The 14,333-nt window shown below is 43.4% G+C and overlaps 1 protein-coding gene across 3 annotated transcripts in view; it reads left to right on the forward strand.

The window, feature by feature from the left end:
• CGNL1 (cingulin like 1) overlaps positions 1 to 14,333 on the forward strand; it is a 179,296-nt gene that overhangs the window by 90,396 nt on the left and 74,567 nt on the right. For 2 of the 3 annotated variants that reach the window (XM_053593486.1, XM_053593485.1), the window contains exon 8: positions 8,938 to 9,150. The exons of the other annotated variant lie outside the window; for it this stretch is intronic. In XM_053593486.1, the coding sequence (XP_053449461.1) occupies positions 8,938 to 9,150 (213 nt within the window). The remainder of the gene's footprint in view (positions 1 to 8,937; positions 9,151 to 14,333) is intronic. 3 annotated transcript variants of the gene reach the window in all.

The raw sequence follows: 14,333 nt of genomic DNA on the forward strand, positions 1-14,333 counted from the left end.
AGGAGGACTGGTTGAGCTTAGGAGTTCAAGTCCAGCCTGAGCAAGAGTAAGACCCAGTCTCTGCCAAAAATAGAAAAAGTGGCCAGGTGTTGTGGCAGATACCAATAGTCACAGCTACTTGGGAAGCTGAGGCAGGAGGATCACTTGAGACTTAGTGTGTGAGGTTGCAGTGAGCTTGGCTGAAGCCCATGGCACTCAGCGGATAAACTTAACTCTTTCCTTGCTTGACATTTGTTAATTAATTATGAGGCTTGCCAAAGACTGTTACTATCTCTTCCCTGAATTAGATCACGTCCCGTTGAGTGAGGTGTCAGGTACACACATAAGAAACAATTAGAAAGCGAGAATGTTGGTTTTAAACATCTACATTTTGTTGTTGTTGTTGTTAGAAATAAATACGATTAAGGTCAGAAAAAGAACTTTTATCTTTGTACTCATTTAGATGTTGGCATCTATGACATTTTCAGCACCTGTATTTGGAAGTTTCTAAATTTATTTCTTTATAAGCTTTGGTTTATAAGAGCAGCCTGACCAATAAATGATACATAATTTAAAATATAGGTAAAAAAAAAAAAGTCAAAAAACAGTCACTTTGCTAGTGTTTACTTTGCTACTGCCTCCCTTTAGGGCTTAGGTGTTTTCCTTGTCCCTTTCTTGGGGTTGGAAGCTTCTAGCTCTTACATCTCCCGAGCTCTCTTTATGTCTTAGTTGTCAGCTGTTTTCTCCCTCCCTCCTTTAGTGTTGAAATAACTCCCCAGGAGCGATTTAAGTTTCAGCTTTTTAGAACTTAGCCTTTCTCTTTGCCTTGACTTGGGCAGAACCAAGAGGACAGTGACTGTGGCCACACAGCACAGGAGTTCTCATGAATTCCTTTGTCATGTGGGCAGAGTAGAACACTTTTCTCTTTTCCCTGAGTGACCATCTCTCTGTCCCTATTTAGACCTTTTCTACTGAGAAGGCCTAGCCCTGTTCTCTTTTAGTATTTCTCTCTCTCGGGCAGTGCCTGTGGCTCAAAGGAGTAGGGCGCTGGCCTCATATGCCGGAGGTGGCAGGTTCAAACCCAGCCCTGGCCAAAAACTGCCAAAAAAAAAAAGTATTTCTCTCTCTCTCTTTTTTTTTTTTTTTATTGAGATACAGTCTTAAGTGTCACCCTGGGTAGAGTGCCATGGTGTCATAGCTCACAGCAACCTCCAACTCTTAGAGGTCAAGTGATCCATTTGCCTCAGTTATTTTTTTCTATTATTAGTACAGATGGGGCCTCACTTTTACTCAGGCCGGTCTGGAACTCAGGAGCTCAAGCTATCCACTCACCTTGGCCTCCGAGAGTGCTAGGATGTGAGCCACCGTGCCAGCCTAGTATTTCTCTTTTTATCAAACAATTCCTTACAAACCACTCTGTTCTTGGAATTATGATGCTTCTCATGGCCCTGCCGTTTCTCAGGGCTCAGAATTACAAAGACTGGGTATGATAGGATGGGGCTTTGAAAGTGTGTGTATGTCACTGAAATAATTATATTTTTATAAAGCAATATAAAATGAAATTTTAAAATGAGGGCACATGTATTTTCTGAATGCCTAAAAAACTGATTTTATTTCTGCATTTTCTGTTTGCCTGTCTATCCATCAATGGATTTCATCTGTTCATTTATATATTGATAAAGGACTGTCACAGTCCCTACAGCTTGATACCTGCTGTTAAAAGTTAATATGTCACTAATCTACACAGCTATGATTTAATAATAAAAAAAGTTAATATGTCAGAAAACATTTTTCCTTATGCTTTATAGTCTTCATCTTTCATTTTTTAAGGAGATAAACCCTATTTAACCATTCTCCTATATTTGTTTTTCATTTTTTTTGCAATCATAGACAAATGTGCTGAATATTTTTTACATGTATCCTTTTATCACTTCAAAATAATTTCCTAAGAATAAGTTTCTAGAAATGATGTCACTCTACGGTTTATGGTTTTCAATAAAAGAGTAGCTTCATGAATTTGAATAGAAGATGAGACTTGTAATTTCTTCCTTGTGCAAACACTTTTTGGTTCTTTTTTTTTTTTTTTTGGAGACAGAGTCTCGAGCTGTTCCTCCTGGGTAGAGTGCTACGACATCACAGCTCACAGCAATCTCTAACTCTTGGGCTTAAGTGATTGTCTTGCCTTGGCCTCCCAAGTAGCTGGGATTACAGGTGCCTGCCACAACGCCTGGCTATTTTTCGATTGTCGCTGTCATTGTTGTTTGGCAGGCCCGGGCTGGATTCCAACCCGCCAGCTCTGGTGTATGTGGTTGGCGCCCTAGCTGCTGAGCTATAGGCGCTGAGCCCACTTCATAGGTTGTAAAAGGGAAAGATGTTACGTTAGTTCTTGGGAAGTCTCTTTAGTTACGAATTTTCTCCAGTAACTAGAAGCTGTAATTATTAGTTACCCCTTCCCCAATATCCTTGATATTCTCTATTCTTCTAGATTCCCTATTTTAGCACACTTGACCTTAAACTATTTTTGTATTGATCTCTTTCTTCAATTAGCTAATTCAAGAACATATTATATCTTTGCTTCTTCTCCCATTTCATGCTTTACATGGTGCCAAGCAACAGAGCAAATGAATAAATAATTTTTAGTATGAATATTGTTTTAAAAAGTTGCCATTCTAAAAAGGAATAATTCTAAAATGAACTACACTCTTCTTTGCCTCTTGACCCACACTATCCTGTGCATATATTAAATGGCCATGATTTAATTGATTAAATAGTTCCTTGTTTTTTTTAATGTAGGCAATTAGGATAAGGATATGAGCCTCAGTTTTGATGATGTGTGTCCAGGCAGAGGTGGATAGTGTTTTCTTAAAAATTCTTCTGATGTTGCTGGCTTTCTAGTTTTTTGCTCCTTTCCCATAACAAGAACTTTTCCCATAACAATTCGCTGCTGACATTCTGGGAGATGAGTTGGGGTACAATTAGCTTCTCTCTGCCCAAGTGCGTTTTTCTCCCTCCAGAAAATCATCCTCTGTTTTTATCAGTTTTCCTTTGACTTGTCAACAACATTTAAAACATGATCTGTAGTTTCTCTATTACCAGTAAAGGAGACCCTATCTCCTTATCACTTTCACTTTATGCCTCATATCTTAATAAAAAGTGGGCTGAGGGGATGTGATAAAAGATTATACTTGTAGCCGTTTTTATATTATACTTGTGGCATTTGGCTTAGAACAGACTTTCAAACACAACAAACACTAAACACTTTTACTTTAGAATGTTGAAAAAGGCCAAAGGCCCAAATTTTGTAAGGCCTGCACGATGGACTAGATACTTCATGAAATCTCTTTTAACATTATACATTTTGTTAAATAATATCAGGCCTCAGTATGCAACCAGTAAAGTCAAATTAAGAGAGAAACAAAATACTTGTTTTAAAAAGAGGAAGAAAGGGAAAAATAGTAGAAAATAGTTTGTTTTCTCAGGATAAGCTGTATAATTGACCAGTAATAGAATGAGTTTGTTATTCTTAGTTAAATTGACAATTCTGAATTCTTTTTTTTAACTCAGGTTACAAAAATGATTAGAGAATACGCACACTACCTTCCATCGTGAAGGTGATGGGTCAGCATGAGATAGCTCTCTAAATGCCACGGCGATGAAGCTTTCTAATTATCAGGTGTCTCCTGAGATTGGAGCCCGCAGTGCTGAGAGAAGGGCTTCACTCCAGCAGGGGCCTGTCATACTTTATTCCTGGCTTTCGCCAAGATGTAGGTACTTGAGTCTCGCTAAAATATCCTAGTTATAAAATTGTATTGACCTGAGGGTAGATTGTGCTTAGAAATTAGGTCTTTTGTAGTGATACTACTGTGCATGTTTTGGAAATTTTAATAAAAAAGCACCTAAAAATATCAAGGTTCCTGCCAGCTGTGTGCTGTTTCCTAGGCCATCCTTATGGGAAAATACAGACTTCTCTGTCTCCTCCAGTTTTGCTAAAAACCTTTTATTTACCCTGTCAGTGAGGCTGGGCAGAGATAGGGAGCTGTGGAACTTGGGGGAAGCGTGAATGCAGAAGAGGGCCTGGGTTGGTGTTTTCATCATTTCAGTGTGGAGTAACTGAGAGTGGGTGGTGGGGATACAAAGCTTTCTGTGTGCAAATGAGTTGCCACGCTGGACATCCGGATACCTGCCTGTCAGGGACTACGCTGTGGGGCAGCCACTTGATGCTGCAGATAATACCCAGTCCTGGAGTGTGCTTGCTTTTTCTCTTATCCTTCCTTCCTTCTTGTTTTTTCAGGTTCTGGTTATGTTTCTATGCTTTAATTTAAAAAATATTTTAAATATTTTTATTTTTGATATTTTTAGGTACTTCCAGCCAAACACAGTGCCCTGTTCCTTTTGCGTATAGCAGATGGTTGCTGTGTAATTATTTGCTCTTCACCTTTTGTGAGTTTGTAGTTTTGTGGCCAGGTTTGTAGTGACTGTGTAGTGAAGATAAAGGGTGTTGGGATCCAATCTGGGTCCCAGTCTTGGCTCTGCTAGTTTTTAAGCTGTGCAATCTTAGGCATGTTAGCCTCTTAGGGCTCTGATTCTCCTTCCTTCCTCCCTCCCTTTCTCCCTCTCTCTTTTTTTCTCTTTCTTTCTCTCTCTCTCTCTCTCCCTTCTTCCTCCTCCTCCTCCTTCCTCCCCCTCCTTCCCTCCCCTCCCTTTCTTCCTTATTTATTTTGGAACAGAGCCTTACTCTGGCACTCTGAGTAGAATGCCATGGCATCATCATAGCTCACAGCAACTTCCGTCTCTTGGGCTCAAGCGATCCTCTTGCCACAGCCTCCCAAGTAGCTGGGAACTACAGGTGTGCACCACAATGTCTGGCTAGTTTTTCTATTTTTAGTAGAGATTGGGTCACATTCTTGCTCAGGCTGGTCTTAAATTCCTGAGCTCAAGCAATCCACCCACCTTGGCCTCCCAGAGTGCTAGGATTACTAGTGTGAATCACCATTCCTGGCCCAATTTTTTTTATTTATGAATGAGAATAGTAATGTTTATCTTCTTGAATATACATCTCTTTGGATTTTGGTGAATGCTTAGAGTAGTTCTTAATACACAGTAAATACCAAATACAGTCAACCTTTCTAGTTTTCCCCCTGTCCCAGCATACACATACATACCCACCAGGTGTTTATTTCTTGGCTACTTGTTATGTGTGGGGAGCTATTCTGAATGCATAAAGGTTTGGAAAGTGTTGACTTTGAATAGCCAAAAATTTTCTCCTGTTTTCTTTGACTGGTGTATACAGAGGGGCAGGTGCACCCTGGTGGATATTTACTTGTAGTTTGAAGTTTAGGTAGTTTTTTTTCTCCCTTCTTTGACTTTTGCAATTAAACTCGAAGTGATGGAGAGAAGTTTCTGAAACCCCACATACTTTTTGGTCTCTACTCTAGAAAACTTCCAGTGCTCCTAAGTGGTATGGCAAGGTGTAATCTGATTGGATTTGTGCAGCACAAACCACTTAAGCAATAGCTCCCGCTGCAGATAACAGCATGTTGGTGTAGAATGGACCATAAAAACTTCAATTTTTGACATGCATTGGCGGCAGTACACAAAAGGCAATGCAAAACACAGATATATTCTGGAAAAGATAAGTGTGGGAAGAGGAACTGTTTTATCATTGAAACAATTGAAAATGTGTGAGAGTAAAAGCAGGAAACGGGTCAGAATCACAGGATCTGCTTTGAAGATGCTGGCAGGAGGCTCCAGGAAGCCTGAAGGGGGAGCCAGGGGCAACAGTGAGTGGGGGGAGACTCTGGTCCTCCCTAAGGAGAGTTCAGGCAGGGGCAGCAGTATGTCCCCTTTGATAAATCAGGATGTGATGTAGTTTCACAAGATCTCTGTGTTTGGTGCTTTGAAAGGGCCACAGCTGCCTTTGTTACTTGGAGAGATCTCTTGGAGTCTCATTTGAGCTCGTTAATACCTGCTAGTGAAGTTCTTGGAGGGCAAAGTCTTGGTCTCCACCCTGAGATTGTAGAGATTCCCTGGTTCAATGGAGGTGTGTGCCCTAAAGAAAAGGAGGTGATTTCATTGTCATTTATTCTTAAATCAGTATAAATGTTTCCGTCCCTCATCAGTGACACACTTTTTTTTTTTTTTTTTTTTTTTTTGTGGATTTTGGCCGGGGCTGGGTTTGAACCCGCCACCTCCGGCATATGGGACCAGCGCCCTACTCCTTGAGCCACAGGCGCTGCCCAGTGACACACTTTTTGAATGGAAACTAGCTTACCATCTCTGAGGCCCCAAGCCCTGAAGTGGCAGTCATTCCTCTCCTTCCCCAGAAGCCCCCCAGAAGAAGAGGAGATGTTGTTATTGAGAAGCCACAAGTGAGGGAATAGGTGAGACTGGAATTCTGACATTTCCAGCCTCCGGCTGCACGGTGCGCATTAACTTGTTTGCATCCAGAACAGATGAGTGCTCTCATTATCACTGATCCGTGCATCAAAGATACGATGAATCAGGTCTATGTCCTTCTTTCAAGAGGCTGAACGTCCATTGGGGGGGGGGGGGGATAAGAAAAGTGATCCAAATATGTAGAATGCAAGATACAAAGCATTAAATGCTGGGAGAAGAACAGCTAAAAGGAGGTGGGTATTCAGGAAGGGTAATGAAGGAAGACTTCTTGGAGGAGGTCATATTGTTTCCTGAAAATCCTTTCAGATTTTCTGAAAGGCAGAGAGAGAGAGAGATGGGCCTGAGAGGGGAGAAGGCCACTCCAGACAGAGGATGCTGCGTGGATGTTGCCATAGAGGGTGCAGATGAGTGGTTGGACAGGGGGTGAGGAGGGCTTACCCCAGGGAGGCGAGGGGAAGGAGCTAAGATGACACAGAACTAACTTTTTGGTTGTGAAGAACACAGGTGAGAGGAGTCTGAGTTGCTGCCAAGCTTCTGAACTTGGGTGCTTAGGGGGCAGGGAGTGCTGTTCACAGGAATAAAGAACAAAGGAAGAGGCCAGGAAGGAAGCTGATGAATTCACTTAAACTGGTAATCCTGCTGAATCTGAGGTGCCTGTGGGCATCCCGGTGGATCAGTGGGGCAGGCCATAGAAGGTTAGAGCAGGTCTGAGTTCAGAGAAGGGCTGGATATAAAAGTTTGGGAGTTATTTACATAGAATTAATAGTTAGAAAAAGAATACATGAGTTTGCTGAAAGAGAATGAAGAATGCGAAGTTACATTCTTGGGGATCATTGTAGCTTTTGGGAAGAGGGAGAGAAAAGCCAGGAAAGATTGTCACAAAAAAAAGTGACCTGTGGGAGGAAAACAGGAGAGTGTGTTTCTTTGTGTTACAAGAAAGAGGAGACTCTTGAGGAGACAGGAGGATCACAGTGGGGTCAGGAAAGTGGAGGATGGAGAAAAGGCCATGGATATGGTGATTCAGAGGTCATGATGACCTTGGAGGGGGCTGTCTTAGTAGAGTAGGGACAAAGCCAGGGGGCAAGAGATTAAGGAGTAAATGGATAGTCAGGAAGTAGAGGCAGTGAACAGAAGCTGGGCTTTCAAGCTGGCCTAAGCCTATAGTCCTGGCTATTCAGGAGGCCGAGGTGGGAACTCAGCTTGAGCTTGGGAGTCTAAGGCTGTAGTGCGCTATGATCATTCCTGGGAATAACCCCTGTATTCCTGCCTGGGCAGTGCAGCGAGACCACGTCTCTAAACAAACAAACGAACAAAAGAAAATGAAAAACTGAGGCTTGGCGGCTGTAGCTCAGTGGCTAGAGCACCGTCCACATACACCGGGGCTGGAAGATTTGAGCCTGGCCCAGGCCTGCTAAACAACAGTAACAAAAAAAATTGCTGGGTGTTGTGGTGGGTGCCTATAGTTCCAGCTAATTGGGAGGCTTAGGCAAGAGACTCGCGTGAGCCCTAGAGTTTGGATGAGGTTGCTGTGAGCTGTGATGCCACAGCATTCAACAGAGGGTAACATACCAAGACTGTCTCAAAAAAGAAAAAAAGAAAATGAAAAATTGAGGCTTAAGTGCTTAATTACGCTTTCAAAAAGTTCAGTGGTAAAGCTAAGAATAGTCAAGATTCAAGAAAATAGAAAATGGTAGAAAGAAAAAGTGACTGAGGGAGTGAAAACGGGAGTGAGCTGTCAAGGGGCAGTGCCTTTCCTGTTTAGTGACCCAGGCAGGGAGAGGGCTTGGAGCGCAGAGGGGAGGTGGAGGAGGAAGCCACGGGTCCTACACGACCGCCCAGGCCCCAGACCGCCCAGGCCCCAGCCGAGTCTGGAGGTGAAGCTGAGCCCTGCACGGGAGGGGCTCTGGAAAGTCCAGAACAAAGCTGTTGAACTGAAAGGAACGCTGAACCTCTGGAGGACACACTTGGGTTTAGGTAAAGTGATTTGTAGTGGAACTTGTTGCCCCAGTTTTGTGACCTTCCTTGTGAACTCTTGGCGGTTAAGGAGGAGAAAATGTGAATGTTGCGCTCTGCTCAGATGGACAAAGGAGATAGAAGGAAAGCAGCCGAGTCTTCCTGAGTGAGAGGGATGAAGACTGGGGTTTGCCCACACACAGGGTTCCAGGGGTATGAAGCAGGTGAGGCTAGTGAGTCCACATGTGCCCAGAAAGCAGCAGCGGGTAGAGGTCAACAGCAAGGAAAACAGGCCATTATGCAGAAAAGAACCAAGAGGGAAGAGCAGGCATAGCCCTGCAAAGCAGTGGAAGTTACATCAGTTTCCCTTTCCTCACTCACATTCAGTCAAGTCTCCAAGAAGTTAAGACAGATGGATCCGAGGGCATGATTGCGTCTGTAAGAGGTGCAGGGGGAGAGGAAGAAACGGTTCAAACAGGTGCGTGGGGTGAGGAAAGAAGAGCAGCAAGGACAAGGCAGGTGGCCGTATGTCTGGTGCCCGCGCTGGAGGGGGGATGCAGGGCCTCCCCACCAAGATGTTGACCTTCACCTTGTGTTTCCTGCCCCTAGGAGCTCTTACAGGCAAAGCAGGATCTTCAAGATCTGCTGATTGCCAAGGAGGAGCAAGAAGACCTCTTGAAAAAGAGGGAGCGGGAACTCACTGCCCTGAAGGGAGCCCTGAAAGAGGAGGTTTCCAGCCACGACCAGGAGATGGACAGGCTGAAAGAGCAGTATGACGCCGAGCTGCAGGCCCTGAGGGAGAGCGTGGAAGAGGCGACCAAGGTGAGGGTGTGCAGGGACAGAGAATCTGGCCTGGAACAGGTGCAAGGGAAAGACCGCCTCTCCCACGCCAGGAAGGCTGTTTTCCTTCCTTTTAATTACAGGATGAAACTCATCTTCATCTGATCATGGAAATGGAGCTCATTAACAAAGAACAAGCTCAATGTTTCTGCTGTTGACTTGGACATTGGCTAAATCCTGTTGCAGGAGGGGAGAATTAAAGGCCCTCAAAGAAATTCTTAAAAGTACTGCAGCCCCTTGCAGAGGGGAGCTGTATTCCCCAAGGCATTCCTAAAGGTCAGAGGCTTAGGGCATTGTGTGACTTTGCTAACAGGCGGAGTTGCAGACAGGATCCAGATTTCTGGAACCCTTCACCCCTGCCCTCGTCTGTTCCTTTTGATTTTGTGCAGTCTTTTGTCAGACAATTCAAGTTCTTTTTCCAGCAGAGTTGAGTCACAAGAGGGTTAATTGGCTGAATTGCTCAAATCCTAACAAGATAATTTTACTCTTAATTGAATTCTTGGCTCCTACAAATAGACTCAAAATTACATTGAAGCCTTTTGGTGCAGACCTGATGTTGGCTATTGAAGAAGAGAAAAACAGTATTGTGAAGGGGAAAATGCTTTGAAATATCGTGCCATCTTTAGGGAAAGAGGGGAACTACAGAGTGTAAGATTTTCAGTCTCTTCAATATATAGGTAAACTATAACGAAGAAAGAACTCTAGGTATTGTTTGTTTATTCTGCGATGATCACAGTGGCAGCTCAGAGACAGCAGCCCTCTCTCTCCCCTAAGCCCCATGGTGAGTCACCGATTTTCAATTATGGCACGGTAATTGTAAATGACAAGAAGTGAAAGATGGGTTTGTTTGTTATAACAATAAAAGGTCTGGGAAATAGCCTGTTTGGGGTTATTACAACTTCGAGGTGGTTTTAGAAAGCCTCTTGTCAGTTTACCTATCTTAGCTTTTTTGGAGATTTGATTGAACTTAAGAGAGGGAAGTGAACCTGATTTAATTTTCATTGCTTTGAGGGACATGCCTATCTTTTGCATCTCATTTCCTGTGTAACAGTGTCCTTGGTGTAGGCCTCTGTGTGCTGTTGCTTCCTGAGGCACAGGCCAGCAGGTTCTGAGGGAAAGGGTTCTCCTTTGTTCTCATCCACCTCCTCACCACCCTTAGTGCCTGCCTGGGAGCTGGAGGTGACTTGGTATTCTGGGTGGCTCATTTAAGGGGAGTTGAGAACAACGTTTGGGCATTTGTGTTTGTTGTGATTTGTCTGTAAGTAAAATCAAACTCATGTCACACATAGAATGGAAGATATTTTATCGGAAGCTTCTAGGTTCTTGACTGACCCTTTTTGACATGTAAGTGGGGAAAGAAAACGTGGCAGGTGAAGGAGGATGTCTTTGTTGTGTGGGACTGAGTTTAACCGTAGAGACTTAGGTTACTGTATTTTGACCCTTTTGAAGATCTAGGGTTGTATTTTGCCTCACAGTATTTTCATTTTGCCAGTTCAAGAAAGATAACCCATATCAGCATTGACCCATATCAGCCTGAGAAAGAGATAACTGGTGAGTTATTCAAGACACGTATCACTGGCAGAGAAAGTAGGGCTTCTGAGCACAGGAAGCTTACACAAAGGGGTGTGCCTTGGTACCAGTGGGGGTGGGAGCCAGCAGGTGTATTCTACACCACTGCCAGCGTCTTTCCTTACAACCCAAATCTGATCACGCCGGCCTCTGCTTAAATAGCTTGCTTGTCTCCCCGTAGCTCCATACGTAACTTCAAAGTTATTTATATGTGGACAGTAGAAGGCCCTTTTCTGCCCAGCCCCATCTCCAGAAAACTCCACATTCCTTTAGCTCTCTCATCTCTTCGCACACATACAGTGACCTACTCCCACTTTTCCACCTGACCAGCCTCTTCTCCTCCTCCTCCTCCAAGATTCCCCCCGAATGTCATCTTCCCTGTGAAATGTGCCCTAGTTAGCTCCACTCCCGTTGGAGGAGTGACTCACGCCTTCCTTAACGTTTCTGCTGACCTCTGGCCATCCCTCTGCTATGGTTTGCATCACACCCTGTTGCAATTTGTCATATATCTGCCTCCTCCATGAGACTCTGTGCTTCTTAAGCACAGCAGCCATTTTTACCCTTTTCTTTTAACAAACTGAGATACCCGTTAGGACAGACAGGGAGCGTAAATTCATGAAGTGCTGAGTGTGTTGTTGGGGTGACAGTAGGATATGGTAGGGACTGTGGCAAACTGGACAGCATGTCCTTTGTCCTGGGTCAATGGCTTCTCTGCTTTAGCTGGACGCGGCCAATGAGGGAATACTGGGCTCCTGGTGCTAGATCTTTTGATTTTTCTTTTTTTTTTTTGGACTTCTTTTTATTGTTCCAGAATTATTGAGGGTATGAAGAACCAGGTTACACTGCTTACATTTGTTGGGTAAAGTCCTTCTAGATCTTTCAGTTTTTCAAGAGAAGCCAGATACCTGGATATTTCTGTGAGATCTCCCTGCTTCTAATTAAACTTGCTTGAAATGAAGAAAAGCAAATACCAAACATAACCTATCCGCAGGTCAGCCATCTGTGATCTAGCCCCTTGAGCTCAGCACAGTGCCTGGCACACAGTCACGTCTGTGCAATGTCAGTGGAGGACAAGGCCCCCTCTGCCCAAACTGTGTTTTGAGTCTCTGCTTTGTGGTTCCTGTTGGTTTTTTTCCAGTGGTGACGAGGGACGTCCTTTAGGGAACTTTGTTATTATTCTGTGAATTTCTGTGCCTCGCTTTCAAGCGTCCCTGTATTTTCTTAAAGAGGATCATAATTGTGTTTTTACACCTTATTAACTTTTGTTTCTGAAGGTGGCTGGTGAACAAATGTGATAGCATCGTATTTTATAGGAAAAAAGCGTCAATTAGATAGATTTTTTGGTTACATTATTTACATGTTGGCATTCTAGAATAAAATTTTAAGATTCTCTCTCATTTGGAGGACAGTGAATTAAATATATATATTTTAATCTTGTAAGGAGTATTTCTTAAATTTGCATTTTCTAGCATTTATCTTTTTGCTGTCCTAGGAGAAGGACCCACCTACCATTGTGACTAAAAGGTGACATTTCTTTAAAGGATTGCATTAAAAATTCATTTCCTTGATAGGCCTTAAGAGGCAGCCCCACCCCCTCTCAGAAGTTTTTCTTATGTTTGCCCCTGCCCCAGGTCCAAAAACTCCCCAAAGTGCTATTTTATCATTGTCAAATAACAGGCACTTCATCCTGGCCTGAGCTTGAGAACTAGACGTTTTAAATTACTGGAACATTTGGTGAAAACTGTCAGATTTTATTAAGGATGTTATGCAGGTATTCTGAACAGATACTTTGTATCGGTATTTTTGTATACACAAACAGCCACAACTTTTAAAGAACAGACTGAGTGCTTGATGGCCAAGAATTCACGAATGCCTGGAGGATGTGGGGTTTCCTCCCTCTGCAGAGCAAACCTCACAGAGCAGTGGTAGGTGGGTTATTCTGTGAACTATTTATTAGATTTAATTTCCTTTCTTATAAAGAAATAGGTCTTCGTGGCTGGTAGGAGAGGGATTATGCCTATCAAACACTCTTTTAAAGGCCTGTTAAGTACTTTGGCACCTTATTTCATAATGAATGTTTTCTCTGTTATTTGTCCTTTATGCTTTTTCTGGTTTCAAAAAGGCTTCTCTTTGCATTTGTGGTTGAGGTTGGAACCCATTAGAGGGAATGGACGTGTAATGTCGGTGTGAGTCCCATGAAGATGTGCACAACTGTTTGCTTCTGTTTTCAAACTGAACCCTTCCTGTCTTCCACTCTCGTGCAAAACAGAAGTGCAAACAGTAGAGGGTCTTAAGATTTCTTAGTGAGTAGGCTCAGTCCAGCTCCTCCAAGAATCCCTGGTTGTTTCTTGGACCTTACAGTTTCCAGAGACCTGGGATTATTGGAAATTTTGTTCTGGATTTTATCTTCCCTGCCGTACTAGGGACTGTCTGCATTTTCCACTTGGCATCCATGTGCCTGGCGTGTAACAAATGTTCAGTAAATGTTTGTGGATTGGAGGAATGATGCCCAGTGACGGAGATGCCCTTACAGTCCCTGACAATCCCAAGACCAGGCATTACACATTAAATTTCTCATTTATACATTAAAATTATTACTTGTAAAAAGGAACAAATGCTGTCTGTTCGGAACAGTATCATAATGTTAACGTTGACTTGGAAGGACTAATTTTGCCTCTATAAGCTTCAGGTACTTTGATGATGGTGAAAGTGCCACTTTTATTTTTGTGCCAGGTAATATAAGTTTTTGGTCATCAGTCACTTTCAGAGCGCCCAACCTACAGCAGTTAGGCAACAAATATCTCTTAAGTGAATGGGTGAGAGGGAAGAGGGAGGATGAGGACATGTGAGATACTCCTGCCATCCTTGACGTCTCCGTTTGTATTAAGTACAGCGCTTATAAAATGATTTGCTGAGCAGTTGCCAAATGCCAATTGTGCTAGGTTCTGTCTAGGCTGCAAAGATAAATCAGAACGGAAGGGGAGATAAGGAACTCCCAAGGTGATCCTAGGAAAGAGTAAATGTCCTGAGTGAGGTGGGGATCAGGTGTTCCAGGAGACCCCAGGAGAGGGTTGGTGACAGTCAAGGAAGATTTCATGGAGGGGCAGTACTTGAGTTGGATTTTGAGCAGTGTTTGGGCACTGGGGCTAAGGGCATTATGGTACAGCTTGAGCAAATCCTGGTAGATGGGAGAGTGAAATGTCTGGGCTGGGCCTTGTGGAGAAGGTGAAGTTATGGTATCTGCAAAATAAAAGAGGCTAAAGGAAGGGGAGGGTCGGATCTGCTGCAGGGATTGACCGGGTTTGGATCCCATTTCAAACTTAACTGTGAAAAAATACATCTGAAGTCATTGGGATTATCTTAACACTCTCTATATTAATGATATTAAGAAATTATTTAGGCTCAGTGACTATAGCACAGTGGTTATGGCGCCAGCCACATGCACTGAGGCTGGCAGGTTTGGACCCGACCCAGACCTGATAAACAACAATGAAAGCCAACAAAAAATAGCCGGGTGTTGTAGCGGGGCCTATAGTCCCAGCTACTTGGGAGGCTGAGGCAAGAAAATTGCTTAAGCCCAAGAGTTTGAGGTTGCT

The sequence above is a fragment of the Nycticebus coucang genome, chromosome 6, assembly GCF_027406575.1.
Source record: "Nycticebus coucang isolate mNycCou1 chromosome 6, mNycCou1.pri, whole genome shotgun sequence".
NCBI lineage: Eukaryota > Metazoa > Chordata > Mammalia > Primates > Lorisidae > Nycticebus > Nycticebus coucang.